This window comes from Theobroma cacao, chromosome 4 (genome assembly GCF_000208745.1).
Source record: "Theobroma cacao cultivar B97-61/B2 chromosome 4, Criollo_cocoa_genome_V2, whole genome shotgun sequence".
NCBI lineage: Eukaryota > Viridiplantae > Streptophyta > Magnoliopsida > Malvales > Malvaceae > Theobroma > Theobroma cacao.
In genome coordinates this window covers 23,356,725-23,378,335 of record NC_030853.1, presented here as the reverse complement: position 1 = coordinate 23,378,335, position 21,611 = coordinate 23,356,725, and the positions used below count along the sequence as shown (strand labels likewise).

General features: G+C 31.6%; 2 protein-coding genes across 4 annotated transcripts; both read right to left on the bottom strand.

Moving 5' to 3' along the window:
• Positions 798-6,534, bottom strand: LOC108661793 (2-alkenal reductase (NADP(+)-dependent)-like). The gene is made up of 5 exons (XM_018119870.1): positions 6,251-6,534; positions 2,970-3,147; positions 1,975-2,141; positions 1,563-1,645; positions 798-1,342 (listed from the first exon to the last, which is right to left on the bottom strand). Exons 1-5 carry the CDS (start codon positions 6,485-6,487, stop codon positions 964-966), a joined length of 1,044 nt encoding a protein of 347 aa, XP_017975359.1. The 5' UTR covers positions 6,488-6,534; the 3' UTR covers positions 798-963.
• LOC18602290 lies at positions 9,893-16,933 on the bottom strand. 3 transcript variants are annotated; one of them, XM_018119873.1, is made up of 5 exons: positions 16,132-16,933; positions 12,015-12,057; positions 11,746-11,905; positions 10,358-10,499; positions 9,893-10,265 (listed from the first exon to the last, which is right to left on the bottom strand). In XM_018119873.1, exons 2-5 carry the CDS (start codon positions 12,021-12,023, stop codon positions 10,259-10,261), a joined length of 318 nt encoding a protein of 105 aa, XP_017975362.1. In that variant the 5' UTR covers positions 12,024-12,057; positions 16,132-16,933; the 3' UTR covers positions 9,893-10,258. The 3 variants fall into 3 exon arrangements, with proteins under 3 accessions (XP_017975362.1, XP_017975360.1, XP_017975361.1); XM_018119871.1 differs by lacking the exon at positions 12,015-12,057; XM_018119872.1 differs by lacking the exon at positions 12,015-12,057 and having other exon boundaries at positions 16,138-16,933.

Here is a 21,611-nt window from a genome sequence, read left to right as displayed (position 1 = left end):
AATAATAATAATAATAATAAGATAACAAAATCTTTTGAATAATTATGATTGTTCAAAAGATATGTTTATTCAAATAATTATATTTATTCAAACAGTTACAGTTATATTAAGACATTTTAAATAATAAGAGTTGAACGTTTTGAATATAATAATAATAATGAAAAGATAAAAAGAAATTTTTTTTAAATAATTGTGATTGTTCAAAAATTATGTTTTTTTTTCAAATAATTATATTTATTTAAACATTTATGTCTATACAAAGAGATGCATTTTTCTTTATAAACAATATTCTTTGATTTTTTGAATATAAATAAATAGAAATAATTTACAATCACCCACTTCCTCTTCTCAAAATTTTTCTTAGAGTTTAATAATCTTGTCATACATGAGAACTCAATAGATTAATTTTTTCAATGTAAAATACAGTTAATTACTGAATTTAATCATATTTATCACTTATAACTTTTTGCATAACAGTGAGAGAATAAAATCTTTAAGTAAAGTGATATAAATACACTGTCCTAAAAATTTAATATTTTTTATTTTCCAATCTCGAGTTTCAACAATCTATAAATAACTGAATAAAAAATCAAATTTAAATGATTAAAAAATTGAATCTAAGCTCTTTACCACATTATAAAAATGAATTATGATTGTAAAAATTTAAACGATTGATATATATTCATTTGAAAACTAAATTAATTTATTAATTCTGATGTATTTACTCTTAAAGATATAAACTAATCCTTTAATTTAATTTCTTAGATGATTTTCTATCTAAGAATTCACGGTTTGCATTTAGGATGATGGCGAAAAACCGAAATAAACATGATCACTCTCCATTGATGAATCTTAAAGCAGCATATGCTTGTAAGTTATGGCGGTTTCCAACAAATTAGCAACATCCATCCAATAAGGAAGCTTGAGAGCTGAAAACCTTTGCAATTGGATTCGATCACAATTTCACAAACAATTAACAGCAACCACTTGTTTTCCAATATTTCGGCCACTGAAGAGCCCAACTAGCGCTGCTGGAGCATTCTCGAGGCCGTCGGCTATGTCTTCCACGTACACTACTTTCTCTTCCCTAATCTTTGGCAATATCATTTCCAGATACTTTGGATAGAGGTGGTAGTACTCGAAGACCAGGTATCCTTGCATTCGGGCTTGTTTCATCACGATCGACGTCAAATTGTGCACGCCTTCAGGCTGCTCAAGGTTGTACTGAGAGATCATCCCACACACAGCAATGCGAGCACGGACTCTCAGGTTGAGCAGAACTGCGTCCAGCATCTTTCCTCCCACGTTATCGAAGTAAATGTCGATGCCTTCAGGAAAGAACCTGCCACGATAATTAAAGGGTTGCCACTAGATTTCACATCAGATATTGGTAAGCTTGCAGTTGAATCGCCAACTGTTAACTATGGGGGTAATTACAAAGTTTTTGGCTTAGCTGTTCACTCGGATGATCCTCAAAATTTCAGGGTCAGTATCAGATACAACTTGGCTAAGGTTTCACAATCGGCTATCAGATTTCAATTGCAAGAAATATTGCTACTGACCTTTTCAATGTTGCAGTAAAGTCTGGCTCTTCTTTATAGTTGAAAGCCTCATCAAATCCAAATTTGTTCTTCAACAGATCAACCTTAAATCGAAGCGGTTACAACAATATTCAGACATGAGAAGCAAACTGATTATGAGGGAAGAAAATGGTTCAAAAAAGTTGTTCCCTAATATTTCTAGCAATCACCTAAACGAACAACAATGTTCTCATCATCGAGCGGGGCAACATAAGGAGAAGATATTACATCAAAAAAAACTATGACATATATATAAATAAAAACCCAAAAAAAAAAAGAAGAATGAAAACATTGCATTAAAACAAGGAGAGCATATAGACAACAAAAACTGTTTAAGTACTAAGGCAAAAAAAAATAGCAAACCACGGAATGAACAATCATAAGGCCTGGCTACCTTCTCATTACTTCCAGCACTACCAACGACATAGCACCCTTGCAGCTTTGCGAACTGCCCCACAAGCTGACCAACTGCACCACATGCTGCTGAAACAAAGACATATTCTCCTTTCTGAGGAGAACAAAGCTCATAGAAACCAATATATGCAGTCATACCAGGCATACCTGTCAAGTATGTTATACATATATCAGAACAACACTTAAGGAAAGTTTATTGCAGTATTTCATCTTGAGAGGATAGTAAAAACGAACAGCAGAAAGGTGCTAATTAATACCTATAATTATTCTTCAAACGGTGTCAACAGATCGGTTCCTTGAACATAAACAAAATAGAAGCGAACAAAGGATGGTTCATGCAGTACTTCACCACAAGCCAGGTGCGTTCAATAAGACAAGCTTTGGTAGCCAAGGAATGATCTCTTATAAATTATAACCATAACAGACTATTTTAGCTCATAATAATGGGAGATTGGTAGTTTAGCTTTAGCTTTTGACCTTTGGGTCCTGGACCATTATCAGTCAAATAAAATTGATTAAGTTTTATGCATTCATTCAACTATCAAGTTCTCAGATGAGCTAGTTGAATTGAGTTTCAAGGATGTAAGGCTTAATTTGTCTGCTATTCCATTCGTCTATATGGCCGAGTATGAGCTAAGTATTTGTGTTCTAAACTTTCTTATTCTATCCAAATAAAGTGTCAATACGTTTCTTGCGTCGCATAGGCATATTGAGTCTAGTGGACTTGGAGTGATCAACACAAATCCAATAATTGTGATAATTAGGACTTAGGAGGCCTTAATACTGATAAAATTTGGCATGTCATATTACTAAGTTTGTATTAGACTACTCTCCTAGCACAATACTCGTAGGATGTCATCTGTATCTTTGAAAAAGAACAAAAAAAAGAAGAAGAAAAATACTAGCTTTACTACTTTCCTTCCATTAACATTTCTAGGAATCTGTAGTTCATATAGTGGAAAAGAGACAACTTACCAAGAATTCCAGCATAGAAGGAAAGAGGCACATCTGTGTGTTGAATTTTGAACAGGTGATTTGTCTCCGTAATCAGACTATACTCTTCCCAACCAGTTAATCCCCAAACCAAATCATCCTTTTGGAAGTCTGGATGTGCAGAATCTAAAACTTTAGCCACGCCATATCCAGTTATAGGCTGCATCATGTATCAATTTTTTTTAAAAAATAAGTCAGTTACTCAAGGAAATGAGTAGTGAACATATGACACCACCAATCGATCGGTCCAATACTTCATTAAAATTCCCCCTCCTTATAATTACTTAACATGATATACCAATATGAAAAATCAATTTTCTATGCCTTTTCCATATTTTATAGGGTAACCTCTTGCAACTATATCCACAAGTAATTGCCGCTTTTAATTTGCAATTCTCATAACATTATTGATAACAAATTACTTTGCAGATATCATCTCTGACTTAAAAAGCCCAACAAACCTTGGGTAAACAATCAACAATTCTTTTGCTAAATTTCTCTGCTGAGAAAATTTGAACAGATACAAAAAATGAAAGATATAAAAGACAAACACGTTAAGAAATGTGTTCTTGTTAAGAACAGAAGGTCCAAAATAAAAAATAAAAAACAAAAAGAAAACTAAGAGAAATGGGCAGTGAGCCGCTGATCACCAACCCGGTTTGAAAGTTTCAAAATAGGCTCTATTACGCTTCTTCTTTAAGTATCAAAGAAATAAGTTACTCTAGTTAAACTTGACTTGCATATACTTTGAGTTCACTCCAGTTACAGCTCGAGTAGATAGCCTGCAGACTTACTAGAATAAGCTCAAAATTAATGGAGTTTCAACCCCTTATTCATAATGTTCTTTTCTAGTACTAGTTGTTTAGTTTTTTGTTTTTTCAAATTCAATAAACTTTGAATTTTAAAGAAGAAAATAAAATAGCTCTCTTCTATGCACATAATCTCACCCTTCCACAAAGAAATGCATGCAAGCAAACTATAGTAGTTTGTTGCATATAAAAAAAAAAAACAATTCAAGAAGTTAATACAGTCTAGTTCATAGGGAAAATTAAAAAACAGCCAAAGGAACACGCATGAATCACTGACCAAACCCGGCGCATAAGACTCAACGTAATGTCCTTGAATCTTCATCATTCTCGTTGTCATGTAGGGATCACATGACACATAGAGATTCTTCACAACAATTCCTTTACAGCCCTCTGATACCTTGAGTTTTAAGGTACCAATGACCAGTTGCATGTCTGTTTCTTTTGGAAAACCACACACATAATTTTTGAGTATCACCCTAATGTTGCTTGCTTCTTCAATGCCTTGGCTCGCCATTACTTTTTCTTTCTCAGAGAGACCAGGGCAAATGAATAAAGGGAGGGTTGTTTTGAATGTGTACGGTATAGTTGAGATGTGTGGGAAATGTGAAAAGTTATCTATTTTTTTTATTTTATTTACTTAATATCTACTAGTCTTATCTCCTATGCACACCCACTATATAAGCGTGGGCGAAATAAATAAATTTTTTTGCTCAAAGGGTGAAATAAATAAATAAATAGATTTATTATTTGGATAATTGTTCAAAAAAAGTAAAAAATTAGTTAACTATTGTAAGTATCAAAAGGGGAAAAATAGGAATAAGTGCTGAATGTACAGGTTTTTAAAATAGAGTAAAGAAAACACAAATTGAGTTTGAAAAGATATAAGACCCAAATGAATTTATATACAAGTCAAATTGTAAAATAAAAAATACATATAAACATGGGTATGTTTATCTTTGATTTTCCCATTTTCTCGCTTTCATATTTATGATAATTTAAATTTTTTTTAACAATCATCCAAATAATAACATTATTTATTTATTTCACCCACATAGTGGATGTACATTGGACTAGTATATAAATATCTTTCTTTTCTATCTCCCTATATAAAAGTGCCAACTTTAAGTGTTAAAATTAGTGATTGATCTAAATACCCCTTATAATTCATCAAATTATATATAATAAATATATTACATATATATATATTATATGTATATATCTCTCTTCTCTATTTCTCTATATAAAAGTGCCAACTCCAAGTATTAACAGTGATTGATATGAATTACCCTGAGGATAGTATGCAATAGGAGTTGATAGAGAGATTTCTTTCTCTTTGATATTAAAAGCCATGGAAAATCAATTTTATAATTTTTTTTGAAAAATTTTAAAATAACATACACTAAAATCATAGTTCTTTTTTCCCCTAATCTTCATGAATGTTAATAAGAGAGACAATGAATTTATGATCTAGGAAGTAACAAAGTATTAAAAAGACAACATAATGGAATTTTAGTTATATATAGAAAACTGTATTTTCCGTGTGGCATTTATTTGATCTATTATTAATTTGATTAAAAAATAATTTAAGTTCTGCAATGATTAATGAAAACTAAAATTTGAGAATGAAAATTAATAAATTGATAGAACTTGTTAGGTAATTTACTCATAAAATTTTTAATACTATTTTTTTATTTAAAATGGTAGTATAACTGCAAATTTTGACAATATTTTCACAGTCCAACAGCTATCAATTAGATTTTATGTATATATAGATGTAATTTGGGCTACCTATTTAAATATTATTGATTTGCGCAATAAATTCTATTTAGAGGGAATTCCATGAACTTTATCTAATGAATTTTACGTAAACCTTTCCCATTCTAGTTTCTGCAAAAAAAAACTCTAATTGAAAAGAAAAAAAAGGCTGTTTACTTGACTCTATTGTAGAGGAGGAAATCGTTAATAAGTAGGATAGAGAGCAACAGTATATAGAAAACCAGAAGATGTTCTTTGGGTAGCAACTAGCAACGCCCATCACGGACAAGGAAAAGGTCAAGAGTAATTTATGGCCTTCAGTTTATTCTCTACCTTTTGAAGTAATCTCGGATGTGGGAAGTTGTTGAGAATTCGAAGGGTAATTATGCTCAAATAATTAAAAGGAATTAGAGAAAAATCGACCACATAATATAGTTAACTTCTAAAATCATACCATAACTTGCAAAACCATTACTTTTATTTTGTTGTATTTCCAGTAGTTAAACCTGAGAAGAAGAGCTCTAAATAACGAATATAACAGAAAAAAAAAAACAAAGAAAACATGAAAAAAAAAAAAGTAATCAAGAAACAATATTCCTAGTGTGGGTGTGTTCATCTAATTAATTATGATATGACAAAAGGAGAGAGGAAACTCGATCAGAAAATAAAAAGGGGAAAGAGAGAGAAGCATGAACTAACTGAACCAGGTGTGTAAGAGTCAGAATAATGTCTTTCGAGCTTCATCATTTTGAAAATCATGTAGGGATCACAGGAGAGAAAAAGATTCTTGACAACAACTGCGTTGGAGCCCCCTGATGCTTTTAGTTTGATGGTCCCTGCAGTCAAGTGCATATCTGTTTCTTGTGGAGAACCTGATACATGGTGTTTCAATATCACCTTCATGTTGCTTGCTTCATCAATGGCTCCCGTCGCCATCTTAATTTGCTTTCTTTCTTCCTAATTTCTCTTTAATACTACGAAGAGAATTAGAAATTGAACTATTGAAGACAGGTAGAGAAAGCAAAGGGTGTCTAGTATTTATAGGAGGAGAGAGATTCAAGTTGAAGCTAATGGTGTATAATGTGAAAGGTTTTAGGATGCATGTATATTCTACACATGGTGCTTTCTTTTTTTATTTTTTTTAGATTTAGAGGAATAGATTAAAACTCAATTTTGTTAAGTAGAGAATATATGTATTTTTTATTGAATTAAATACTCTAATGTCTTTATATATTAGCAAGTTAAAGATAAAAATAAGAAATGTCTGTCCTTTTTGAGAGACGACTCAATAATCTTGAAAGCCTAAAATTAAATAATTAAATGAGATCTTTTATATTGAAATTGAATTAAAATTATTAAAACTTTGAATTAAATTTATAATTCAATAAATTAACTATCACATAAAATAGAGATAATATAACAATATAATATAACTCTAAATTAAAGTAAAAAAGTCTGTAAAAATTAAAACAATAATACGTAATTGTTGAATGCTTATTGCAAACAGCAAATAAAGTTTACAATTTTATGAAAATAATAACATAATAGACTTTGTGCATATTCTTTAAAAGAAAATTGAAGGTAAAAAAGATAGAGCAAATGAGAAAATAAGAATTCAAAAATAAATATTATAAATTGAATAAAAAAAGATAATTAATTTTATATATTAAAAAAAACTGTTGAAGATCATTATCTACAGATTACCATTAATTGATTGCAAATAGAGGAAATAGTTGAGAAAAAAAGTTATTAAAGATCATTAAATATATTTTATCATTATTTGATTAGAAATATGAGAAATAGTTGAGTACTAATAGTATTATAAGAATTGAGAAGTGATAAAAAATTTAGATTTATTAAGCACATAATTAAGAAAGTGAGAGAATATATTATTTTATTAATTATCTTAACTTTCATATGAAAAATGAGTTAAATATATAGTTGAGAATAAATAAGTATGTGAAGGGGAGAGAAAATAAATATTTATTAAGCCTAAGAGATAGGTAAATATTTTAATAATAATTTTAATTTTTGTATATTTTTAATATAATTTATTATATTATTATGAAATTAAAAAATGTACAAAAAATTTAGGGCTTAAAGCTACTGCTTCAGTGGCTTTACCGTTGAGCCGGCACTGCCTTTTTCATTGCATATGCATATAATATCACCATTTTCTCTGTTTTTTTGTAATTTTTTTATACGAGGAAAATTTTTGGAATTTTTTTTGTATCTAACTATATGCTACGTCGACAAAAGGGAAAATCCAAATGAGCATAAGATCTTTGAAACATCCAAAATGTTTAATGTCTGGATTATTGTGGCGAAGAGCATAATGGGGCAGCAACCAATGTCATGTCCTTCAGAAATGAGGAAGTGGTCCTTTTGGGTTCATTTTGTTGGGAAAAATCATATAAACGAGTATACATGTGCAATGAAAATTTAAAAACCTTTTCTTCACGCAAAAAATTTTTTTTTGGGATAAGACATGAAGTGTTTTCATTAATAATGGGGTTACCTTTAAATCATAACCCTCCCTCTATAGGAAGACAAATGTTTAACCCATATCCAGCACCCTGTACAAAATCACCCTTACACAAAAACAACCTTTAAACTGCCCTATACAAAATGGAACCCACCTTGTAGAAATCCAAGTCTGAGTCCTGATTTATTAGTCTGGCACTTATAGGGACAGCAAATGCAAGGTTGCAACCTGCAAGTGAGCACACTATCAACCTCAACTTTCCATATTTCGGGCTAGTATCCGGGGAAAATGAATGCAATTCTTATGAATTCGCAAAGCACAAGTGGACAAATGGAAGGGTGATCAGATGGTTACCCCATATAGATGCATTTAACTGGTAAAATTCGTTAGAGTTTGTGTCAAGGATTTAACTGGTAAAATTTGTTAGAATTTATGACAAAGGTCACAAACGGGCCCTTGGGTAAAGTCACCCAAGTAAGGGCTTTTGGTCTCCAATTTGAGGAAGCTTTATAATTTTATAATATAATTTATTATATTAAAAATATATAAAAATTAATAAAATTACATGTTTTCTCACTTTCTTAATTATGTGTATAATAAATCTCAATTTTCTATCACTTTCTAATTTTTAGAATACTATATTATTTTCAATCAACTAACGGTCATTTGTATTTAATCATCTCCAACAACTATTTTTTTCTCACTTATATCTCCTATTTCTAATCAATATATTTAATGAGTTATAACAACTAATTTTTCTCTTATATATAAAACCAATTATTTCATTTTCAATGTATAATATCTACTTTTGAATTCTTCTTTTCTCATTTATTCTTTCTTCCTTCTTCCTTTAACTTCAATTTTCTTCCAAAGAATACATAAGAAGTCCGTTATGTTATTATCTTCATAAAACCGTGAACCTCATTTGCGGTTTTCAGTAAGTATTCAACAATTAGGTACTACTATTCTAATATTTATAAACTTTTTTACTTTAATTTTTAATTTATATTATACTGTTATATTACCTTTATTTTATGTGGTATTTGATTTATTTGAATTAAAAAATTTGATTGTTGATTTTGTATTAGACATTTAAAACATATAAAAATTTTAAATCTCAAAAAGTTAAAAGAATAAAAATTTGCTAATATTTTTAATTTTAATAAAAAAATACCTCATTAAATATTTCGCTTTAAGCTTTTAAACTTATTGAACCGCCTTGCAAAGGTGAACATATTCATATTGACACATGAAGGTTAAAGGTTTATGTTCATTGAGCATATTTTGTTCGATTATCTAAAAAGATATTGACATTAAAGACTATCATTATTGTGTTCATTTTACTAAGAGTTTTAAGATTTTTAAGTTGGTTTTGGATGATCAAAGTGGTGAATTGTCCGAAGAAAAAAGAGATAAAGAATATAGACAGAGATGTAGTGTTTTTATTAGTGATAATCAAACCTTAACTATTTTGGTTTTTAATTTTCTTAAAACCCAATCTTATTCTATATATCTCACATATAATTATTTTATTATTATTGTCTAAAACCGGTTCATGCTCAAGATATTGATTTTTTCAATATAAAAGATGAAAACGTGAAAATACATTACCAATTCAAACCTTTGCACACAAGCATTTACCTCCTTACATTACATTTAAATTAATCATGTCATAACTTTGATTTTTGTAAATATACGTTCATTTAATTTTTTTCATCAATATCATCTTTTGATTCTCTTTTAAATTTTAATTAATTATTATTTTATTTTTATTTAACGACTGTTGCATTAACTTCTTTCTTCTAAAACATAATGACAATCTTAATTTTAAAAAATGCTTTCTATACACTTGTCAATTTAACAAGAGAATGATAATGATATATTAAGAAGTCATTATCCGTAATTATTTAATCAATAAAACAGTCATAATGGAATCAAGGTTGGGTATAAATACATTAAAAGAAAAAAAAAGGAAAAACTTGTCAAATTTGAATAATGTTCCTTCCATCAGGATTCCGAGCATGGATTCCTTCAAAATGATGAATGAGGGCATTTGCCGCAAACATCAGCTCCATCTCACGCTTAGTCTGTTCAGCTGCAACTTGGAGGGCACTCACACCCCTCTTCTTCCTTGCAATTTGATCTTGTATCTGTTTCTACTTATATACCATATCTTCATCATTTGCCTATGTCACTATATGGCTTCAATTGGGGTTGAGATTTTAACACCTGAAAAATAAGTTTGCAGTGAAAGATTATGGTTTTTGAATAAATTTAAACCTCAGATTGAGAAATTTTTTGTTCACCAAATCTTGTATTACCAGAATCCACCAGCATCTCTATTCATGCTATTCTGATCTGATTCTGTTCTTTTAGATGAATGGATGGTCCTCCTGCTTTCAGAACCAGTACCACTGACCTCCCTGACTTGATGAACTATGGAGCTTAAGATGTCCAACTCATCTGAAACAAAGGCATGTCAATTTTAAGGAGAAACTGCAAAAGCTCGTGATATTATAACAATCAACAGATGCTGGAGAAGGCAAGCCTCAGAATGAGACTTTTCACATACTTTAGCAGCCAAGAGTTTCTGCAGTTTAATAGGTAATAAAGAAGCGTGTCCCTATAGGAACTTGAAGAACTCCCCATGACCAAGGGACTTGAACTCCTTAACATAGAATGGCTCAGCCAGCCAAGACCCACATTTAAACAGCTTTCTTGGCAAAATTAACTTTTGTTTTTCAAGTACTTTACCACCATAAATTTCATGATTAGGCTCAAAATAAGTAATAATTTTCCTAATAACATCTTCTGCTATCACACCTAGCAACTAATATATTTCTAAAGAGAAGAGACAGAAGACTGAGGCGTCATAAAATTGACAATCCATTTTTGTACAAACACCGGTGGTTGTACAAAAGATAACACATTTGGCTGCTGTTTGAGGCTTGCATCATTGTCACTGCATTTTCACTTACACACAAATCTAAGCCTTGGTATGTCAAATCAAAGTTATGCAGCGGGAGAAACCTTGCCATTTTTGGAAATTCTTCAGGTGATCTGGTTATTTCATTCTCAGCAATTTGGGTATTTAATCTCTTTCTCTATTCAAATTAACCACATCAAAAAATGGCACCAAGCTTTATCAACCACTCAACCCACAATCAGCCATGCAACCCTAACAAAGCAAATGCTGGTGACCATAAAATCGCAAGCCAAAGTTCTAACAGAAGCAAAATTGACAATTAAACTTTAAAAAGAAAAAAAGTCCAAAATGCTACCATCTGAACAAAGAAACTAAAGTAATAATAAAATCTAATAAACATCAAACTAAAAGAGAATCAGATCCAAGCCAAAAAACAAACAAACAAACAAGAACTATCAAAAAGACCTGATAATTTCAGATACAATCCAATCAATAATTAGGCCCATTTCTAGAGAAACAGAAAATTATTAAAATAAAGCTACAAAAAATAATTTAACTAACTATAACAATTAAAGAATCACCAAGGAACTCATCCACCCCACAACCCACAGTCACCAAAAAAAAAAAGACTTCAAACAAAGGACAAGAAAAGAAATATTCTTGAACTACTCAACCATGTTTTTTAAAGAAGGAAGATGCAAAAACCACAAAAGCATACTAGAACTTCCTTTCTTTCTTTCTTTTTCTTATTTTTCCCAATAGCATCAAGCAAAATCTACTTACAATGTCTGCGTACGAGGAGCGATGCATCCTTCTCACTTGGTTCAACATCAATGCTTTCATATCCAGATTTATTATCAGCTGTGTTAGTCAATTCAAATTGTCTGATGGCTTGGATGGTATCATAGATGCCATCCAACATTCCTTTTCTGATAGATGTCACCTGTTATATTGAAAAAGAAAGTTTTATCATAATCCTAGATCCCATAATAGCTTGTCACAATAAACATACCTAGCAGATAGGAATCCATAAAATAAACTTGAAAAGTCACCGCAGTCATTGGCACACTGAAGGTGATAGGACTGTTGTGCCACCTACGACAAGACATAAAGAAGGCACTCACCCAAGTGAATATATCATAATAAATAAAAGCAGTATCAAAATCATGGCACCCAAGATGAAAAACCCAAAGTATATGCATTCAAAAACTTGACTCAATTCCATTGCCTAATATATCATAAACCTAAATGCATTGTCATAATTAGCTAAAAGTCACCATCAAATTAAACTCTAGCTATAAGGTCCCTACACTTATACCTCCAAGAAGAAGTTACATATGGACAACATTATCCTATCCTTATTCTCGTAAAAACACATTTAAAGACCTTTTATGTATATATATTGAAAATACAGCTCATACAATTAAAAAAAATGGGGTCACTTAATTGAGGTACATCTTTTATACTTTTTTTTGGTACAATGAAGACTGTTACTTCTCAAACATAAGATTTCTACCAAACCCATCCCACCCTTACCACTTGAGCCTTTTTGTGCCTACTACCTTTCAAGGTGCACACCCTAGGCACTAAGGTGAGTGTCTCAAAAAAGGACCCTCAACTGAAGGGGTCAAAGGAGCTTTCACTATATTCTGCAGCAACTTAGCACTTAGGTAAATGCTTCAACTGTAGCAAAAAACATTTTTACCAGGAAAAGGTAAAAACAGGAGAATGCTTTAATATACAATTGAAAGTAAACAATGTTATGTCACATGCACATGCTCTTCAAGTTACCAAATGATAAAAAGAAGATAACTGAAAGAATGCAAGGAGCTTTCACTAGATTCTGCTGGAATTTAGCACTTTAGTAAATAACAACTTATTGCAACCAGCTAAAGCACAGTAAACTTACAGCAACATTTTTTTTTTGAAAAGCAACTTACAGCAACATTTAATAATCAATAAATGAATAAGAAATAAACATTGACTTCATTGTCATCCTCAGCTGTTGACTTGTAAAAGGAGAGAATTCTTTGCAGGACCTATGAATAAAAATAAAAGTCCACAAAATGCATGTCCTATTACAGAGTGATTAAAAAAAAAAACACTCAATGTTCTGCCTCATGCAGTTAACATTCAGGAAAGGGTTAAATCCACAAATCTCTATACTAACAAGGGTTAAATCCACAAATCTCTTCAAGGTTGGTAACAAGTCCACTTTATGCCAAGAGATGTAGCTCAAATTACTTATAAAATTGAAATGAGATCAAAAGGAGGAAATCCTTGATGAGATCTCTAATTAAAAGTGCCAGGAGTAAAATGAACGTTATGAACGCAAAGCAAGCAAACATTAAAGAGAGGTCTCATGGTGGCTTCTTCCTTCAAACAATCACATTGCTCATTCTTTAAAACCACAAAGTGCCCAGGTTAAGCTTCAAATTCAATTAAGCCTCTTTTGAGATCTAATCACAAGTGAATAAACCCTATTTGAGCTTTAAAACCTACTTAACTCCTTCCATATCCCTAAACCTACAATTGATAATTTTATAATCCCAACCCCACCATAAATCTGGGTAGATTCTTTTAAAAATATTACAGATGCCTCAGGATGAGACAACATTGGGAAGGGGAAAAAAAACAACACATTAATTTTTTGAGAGAGTGAGTGTACATCTGCTGTGGTGTGCTCCCTCCATGCCTCCTTTCAGGTTGTGATGAATTTCTTCATCTAGTTATCAGAGAGCAAAATATCAGCTTCATCTAAATTACTAAACTTTTCAGCCTCATTGCCATTTTCATTTGGAACAAGATCTTGCTTTCCCCATCTGTTCTGCTTAACTTAGGTGGTCTAGAGATGGAAGGACTGGGATGACCAATTTCTTTCAAGCCAAGCCATGTCAACTCTTCTTTTTTTTTTTTAAAATGTGTCAACTCTTCTGTTGTAGAGGGGTAAGGACAACTACTAACCCGATCAAAGCTATTAACATGTGAAAACAACTTGGAGTTGTTACCTTCATCGTTGTCATTCTTTTCATCTTCATGTGCACAATCATTGCTACCTTCCTCCTCGGAGCTCGATAAATCAAATCATATATGCTTGGCACAAAATCCTTGTGTACTAAGATAAATGGTTCAACTTGTTGCGATGGTTAATATAATGTTCTTCTAGTTTCAGTCCCTTGCAATTTTTAGCTTCAGTCCTTTATGGCATTTCTTTACCTCAAAACCTTTCACTCTCTTGGCCTTCATAATAAAACTAGCATGCATCATATGATCACAACAGTAACAATTTCAATAAACTATAATATCCGATTTTCTGTCAAACTAGCATGTAGTCTCTGAACATATAGATTCCTTCAATTGGGTACCAAATTTATACAGGTATGTATAACCACCAATGCGCACTAAAAGCAGATGCAATTAGGCAGTCCAAAGTTGACTTCATAAGGTAATGTGTTTACATGCATGATGTTGATACCCAATCAAGCCTTAGAACCAAATTATAGGATATCAAAAGAAAGGGCAAAGAAACAATCCATGTAACAAATTACCAAATTATAGGACATCATACAGAAAGTGAAAAGAAAACTAACCACGTAACATATAACCAAATTACAGGATATCATATGGACAGTGCAAAGAAAACAAACATTCAACTATGCTACATATAAATCTTTACATTTTAAACCCAAAAGAGGAAATTTTGAAAGTGTAATAGATTCCTAGGCTATGCTGACAAAAGGCCAACTCCATTACTGTTAAGGACTAACAGTTATAAATATTTTATACTATACTAATGAAAGTTTTACCAGGTCATAATTATCAACAATGCACCTTTGAACCAATAACCAAGACATTAGAGGTTGTAATTTATTAGCAAATTCACCAACTTGTGAAAAAAATCATGATACATCACTGTAAAGCACATACCAAAATAAAAATAAGTCATGCTTTATGAACACAGTTTTATGCAGCTCTCAAGGCAATGGTTTGTATCAATGCATGACACTTTTCCTACTAAATGATAGTAGAAACATATGCAATACATACATCAGGCTTTGAATATGCACGCCAAGCTTTTCCTTGCTTGACAGCAACAAAATCCAGAAATTCATCAATAATAATTTCTTGATTTTTATGATGTCCATATATTTATGAAGGTAAGAATTATGTCCTCACTTGCTATGTCAAACACTTCAGTATTATCAGAGCTAAGTAGAATGTAACACAAGACAAGCATAAGACCTAGCAAAGGGCCAAGCTCCAGCATTTAGATGTCTTAACACCCAAATTCTCACATATTGTCAACTCCCACTCATAGAACATAGTAATTTGCCATACTCCCACAAAACATTGGATAAACGCTTTTACCTCAACAATAGACAGAAAACAAAGCAAGAAATTGAAAAAAAAAAAAGGATTGAGGGAAATAATCATTATGTTTCAAATAATAATTTGGTCTCCAATTGCAGGAGGGTAGAAATTTTTTATTTGTCTGCTACGTATCAAAAGCTCTTCTCATATAACTAGACAGATGTGCCCTGCCTGTTCCCTTCTCCCCCAAAAGGAAAACTAACAAACATTTTGTCATCAAAGTTTATAATTCCATAAAATTCCAACTTTTTACTGCAATATATATCTTCAACTCTCAAAAATCAAATAAATAAATAAATAAACGAAATAATAAATCCTACTCTTCCCTTATGGCTCTGTTTAGTTGTCACTTTTGCTACTTGCCTATCTCTAATTGCTAGTTGCTTACTATTAATATAAAAGCAAATTCTAAATTGATTAAAAATTAAAAATTGACTAAAATAGTAAAATGTAATTACCATCTCTAACATAACTATTCTTATATAAAAGTAAAATCACCCATTTCATTCTCCAATTAATTTTAACATTTTAACTTTGGAATTTTCAATAAAATTATTTGCCTTGTGATTTAAATCGTAATTCCTGTTCTCTCTTTGGTAGAGGAGGGAACAAAATGCAAGTAGCGAAGTAAAAAACCCCAGTCTTCTTAAAAAACCTTTATCTGCGGCAACAAACAAAAAGAAAATTGGCATATAGTTGCTGCCTAATCTACCTCAAAGATTTCAATATCCATATTAACTACTAAATCGCAACAAAACGTGCATATATACAAATATATAATTTCTGGTGTGTAATTACCCTTCCTTCAATGGTTATAAGCTTGTGAAGAGATAGAATCCCCTGCATATCCAATCCCAACGAGCTCCATAAATCAGCGGCGCTGCCTACGAAACTTTACACGCTGTAACACTCTTTCTGGACGCAATACGCTCGCCCCACGCCTGCTTCACGCCCTCGTCTGTTCTTTCTCGAACCTCCTTCAGGACTTGGCCAGAGGCGGCGGTGTCTCTCTGGTCGCTGGTTGCCCGGTTCTATTGAATACCTGTTGTATGTTAGGGTTTAGGGGAAAGAAATTATCGGGGTTTTGGAAGAAGAAATATTTGGGTTTTGTTGGATTAGAAATTGGAATGATGGCTGAGATGGAGGACGGTCACCCAGGAGCAGAAGGGAAAGAAGGAAGTAGGAATTAAGCGAGGATTTAAGAGTGTTGTCGTCAGGTATTTATTGTGAGGCTTTGCAGCTAAAATTAAACTCTTGTAATTTTGAAAATCGCTTGTCCAAACAGGGTCGTCGCCGGAGGGCTATGAAAGTGAGATTGGCAGGCAAGGAAGAGAAAGGATATTCGGCGTATGCGACAGCCGCTAAGTGCTCTGCAAGTTGCAGCTGAACAGATTGAGCGAGAGAGCGAGTTGATGTTTGCAGTGAATGCCCTCATTCATCAATGGGCCTAGGATCCTCTGACTGAGATTGAAAACATCCTTTTGAAGGAATCGATGCTCAGAATCTTGATGGAAGGATCGTTATTCAAATTTGATAAGTTTCTCTCCTCCCCTTGTTTTTTTTATACCTGCCTTTGATTCTATTACGATTACTTTTGATAGGGTCGGTGCTTAAACCAAGGTCATGTAGTCTTAATCAATCCGTAAATCACGCGTTCTCTTGTATGTTTTCATGATTATATATTCAAGAGTTATCTCGAAAACACGTTTGATAGGTATTAAAAAATTCATATTTATATACATGTTTAATATTTAAGATTTATCTCAAAGTTATGATTGATAGGTATCGAAAAATTATATATATATATTCAAAATCTTTGTATTGTTGGATTCGTGATATATTACCTTATCAAATTGTGTAAGCCTTTGATTCTATTATGACTACTTTTGTTATGGTCGAAACTTAATCCGAGCTCATGTGGTCTTAACTTGAAGACATGCTTGATAGGTGTTGAAAAATTTATATTTATATAAATATTTAATATCCAAGACTTATATCAAATTTGTAATATTTTATCTCACTCAATTATAGTTTTAACTCGAATACATGCTTGATACGTATTGAAAAATTCATGTTTATATACGTATTTAATATCCAAGACTCATCTCGAATCTGTGACATTATACGCCACTCAATTGTGCAATGATCCGTTATATTTTTTTACCCAATTGTGCAACATTCGAAAAGGATCCCACATCAATGAGTAGAGGAGAGCTTTGCTGATACCATTTTTATCCGTATTTATAGAACCAAATCTCGTATGACCTTAAATTTTGAAAATAGAGACTAAGTAAGCTTAGAACTCACGGTCCATGTTCTTAACTCAAAAGACATGCCTAATAAATAATGAAAGACTCGTATTAATTTACCCAAGACCTACTCCATCTTTTAATGGAATTCACGATAGCTTTAATGATTATATATTTATGGATTATGGCTTTTTAATATATCGTTAATTTTTTCGCATTCTCCAGTTAAATTGATAATGTATAAAAATTATTAAAAAAAATAAGTTTATCATTATATTTCATAAAAAAGTTAATGCAACAATTACTAATTAGCTATAAAATAATAATTGAATAAAATTTAAAAGACAATCTAAAAGCTATAAAGATGAAAAGATAAAATTAACATATACCCTAACCCTAAAAGTATAACATAATTAATTTTAATATAAGTTAAATTTATTTGGTAGTACGATCCAAATGTATGGAGTTAGATACTTGTTTGAAAGATCAAATTGGTAATATATTCCCACTTTCCGGTTTTTAGGTTGAAAAAACCAAAATTTGGAGAGCCAATTGGCTAATAAGTACTAATAATGATATAATCAATTGTGAAATATATAAAATTAGGTTTGCCTTCAAAAAAAATTCGAAATTGACATAGCCAAGGTCTGATTATTACTCACAAACACTACATCTTCATCCATACTCAAAGGCGGAGCATAGCATGGTAGTCCCCCAAAATTTTTAAAACTTTTATTTTTTATATATATTTTTAATACTCTTTAAAATAATTTTTTATTTAATAATTAATACAAATAATTTTTTTATTTATTCTGTATTTTTTCTTTTGTTTTATTATTATTTGTTTATTTTTTTCATTTCTCTTTTATTTGCTCATATGTTCATAGTTTCTATAAACTTTATTTTAATATCTATGAACCATCAACCATATTTTTCTTTTTTGTTATATAAGTTCTATCTTCTACTTGTCATGTTCTTCTTTTTTTTTGTTATATGGATTTTATTTTTTATGATTTTAGTGTTTAAACACTGTTAGTTGTTGCTTAAAATTTCATTCATGTATCATATTTTTAATCTTATTTGATTGATTAATTCGCTTTATTTTGATTCTTTTGGTTTTTGCAAATAATTTAGTTATTTATATTGAAAAAGGTATTACTCGCATTTTCAGTATAAAGTCAATAATTGAATTGATGAATTGGAATTGAAGAAATATCGTTGAGCACAACTTTTCCTAAATGATTATTATAAGTCTTTCTTTTTTTATTTATTTTGATTTACATGTTTTATAAAATTATTGTCTATTATAAAGTTTTTGATTATTAGTTAAGTTCAACATATTAGTTTTAAAAATTTTTAACCTTTATTCCTCATTGTCTTTGACTCCAAAACAAAAATTGACTAGATCCGCCTCTATTTATATTTTTTTACCTCTTTTTCCTCTAACAATTCACCATTTTGATTATCCAAAATAAATTTAAAAACCTTGAAACTTTGAGTGAAATGTGCACAACAATTATAGTCCTTAACACCAACTATCTTTTTTTTTTAAAGACAATGATTCATTAATCAACCAAGAAAGAAATCCTTTCTTGAGAATTAACACAAAACAGGGAAAGACCACAAGTGATAAAAAAGAAACAAAAAAAAAAAGGAAAGAAAAGAAAGACCCTGAAACAAAGAAAGCAAAAAACAAAACTCAGCGAAAGAACTCAGAAATCAGCCTGAAAGATTTGTTGAACCAAGTAAAAAGTATAAGGTCTGCAAACTTATCAAAGCACTTTATAGGCTCAAGTAAGCTCCAAGAGCATGCTATGAGAAGATGGATAGTAACTTGCAAAGTCAAGGTTTTTTTAGATGTGACAGTGAACATACTTTGTATGTTAAAAACTCAAGTAATCTAGTTCAATTAATAGTTTCACTCTATGTTGACGATTTGCTTATCATTGGACCAGATGGTAGTTTTGTGGATGATTTCAAATTGAAAATGCAAAAAAGAATTTGACATAAGTGATTTTGGCAAGATGTCACAATTCCTTGGTTTGTAGATTGAACAAAAAGTTGATTGCATATTGATGAATCGGAAGAAGTATGCTTCTGATTTGTTAAAAAAATTTAGAGGGGAGAATTGCAAGACAATAGCAACACCTTTAGCCTATGGTAACAAGCTGAGTAGGGATGATGGAGGTGTTGAGACAGATGAAACTTCTTATAGGAGGTTGATAGGAAGTTTGTTGTATCATTTTGCTACAGGACCTGGCATTATGTATGCCACTAGCTTACTCTCTAGATTTATGCACAATCCTTTTGAAATTCACTTAGTTGTTGCTAAGAGAGTACTCATGTATGTTAAAAGGACACTGAGCTATGGACTGAAGTTTAACAAAGTAGAAAAAAAGAGCTTCAAGGCTATTGTGATAGTGACTGGGGTGGAAGCGTACGTGGAAGACACTAAGAGTACTAATGGGTGTTGTTTTTCTTTTAGAAGTGCTATTTTTGCTTAGTACTCCAAGAAGTAGGATATTGTTGCACAATCCTTTGTTGAAGCAGTATATGTTGTTGCTACTTCAAGTGCAAATTAGGCAATTTGGTTGAGAAAATTTCTTCAAGATTTGAGGTTCAACTATGATGAACCTATTGCACTTTGGATTGACAACAAGTCTGTCATTTCTAAGACAAAAAATCTAATAGATCATGGAGGATCAAGCATATCAGAATCAAATATCATGCCATTAAAGAGGTGTTGTGGAAATTGCCCAAGAATCAACAAAGATAAAATCCAGAGAAAATAAGCAAACAAAAAAACACAAGAATTTACGTGGTTCGGCCTCTTGCCTACGTCCACGAAGTGAAACTTTTCTTCTATTATTGAGAATTTAAAGTACAATAAATTGACCTTTATGGTTCCCCAAAACAACCCAAGATCCCTTGCACACTCTTCCTCAATAACCTCCCAAGAACATTCACTCAAACCACTCTAGCTCCACCTAGAGCAAAAGATAGAGTTACAAGATGTTCATTCTCTAGAGCTCTCAAAGCACTACTTTCAATTCTAAAGCTTAGAAATTCACTTTTATAGTATAAAAGTCCAAAGTATAATGTGATTAGGATTCGATGTGGAATAAGAAGTTTAAAATCATACAACTACTAAATATTGTACACAAACAAGAATCCTAGTCAAATAAGATTTTGAATTTTGATGGACTCAAAATTCAACAAATCTTTACCTTTGATTTGAATTCAAACTCCTTAAACCTATTCCACTAGTCGCACCTAATTGCAACTTCCTAACTCCACCTACTTTCCAACACCTTGAACAACTCTCCAAGCACAAGACTTTCTAAATCATTGGCCTTTATAATTACCACGACTACACATACCGAATCAAGCATGGTCCAACACTTGATTCCATAAAACGGCCAATGCACCTGTGTAGCCGTCAAGTCAATGGCACTAATTGACTTCGGAAAGGGACCTCGACGACCCTTCCAATTCACTATTGGTAAGATTTTTCGTCCTTTCACCATTGTTTACACCATGGAAACCTTTCATCACCTCCTCGACAAATGAAATCTCACTTTGGTAGCTACCATGCCCTGTGCACTGTTCCCATCCTTTCGAGGCCTCGCATTCTAGACGATACAAGCCATTATGCAAATTCCCCCTCATCAAGACCATGTCACCTTGTCTAACTTTTACCACTCCATATCACAAGCAGAATATCCATACCCTTTAGAGTTTAACAGGCTTAATGATATTAGATTCTTACACATTTTTGAGACATAAGTCACACCACCCAAAGAGTGCACAATCCCATTAAATATTTTGATTTTCACCACTCCAATACCCATGACCTTCACCATTGACTTATTACCAAAGTCAAATTCCCAGCCACTCATTCTTGAAGTAAATCAAAATAATCCTTTTGATAACATATGTGAATAGTGGAAGCAAAATCTAAATACCAATCAGAATTTGCATCCATATTTTTTGATATTGCAAGGACATCACAATCATCACTTTCAGCAA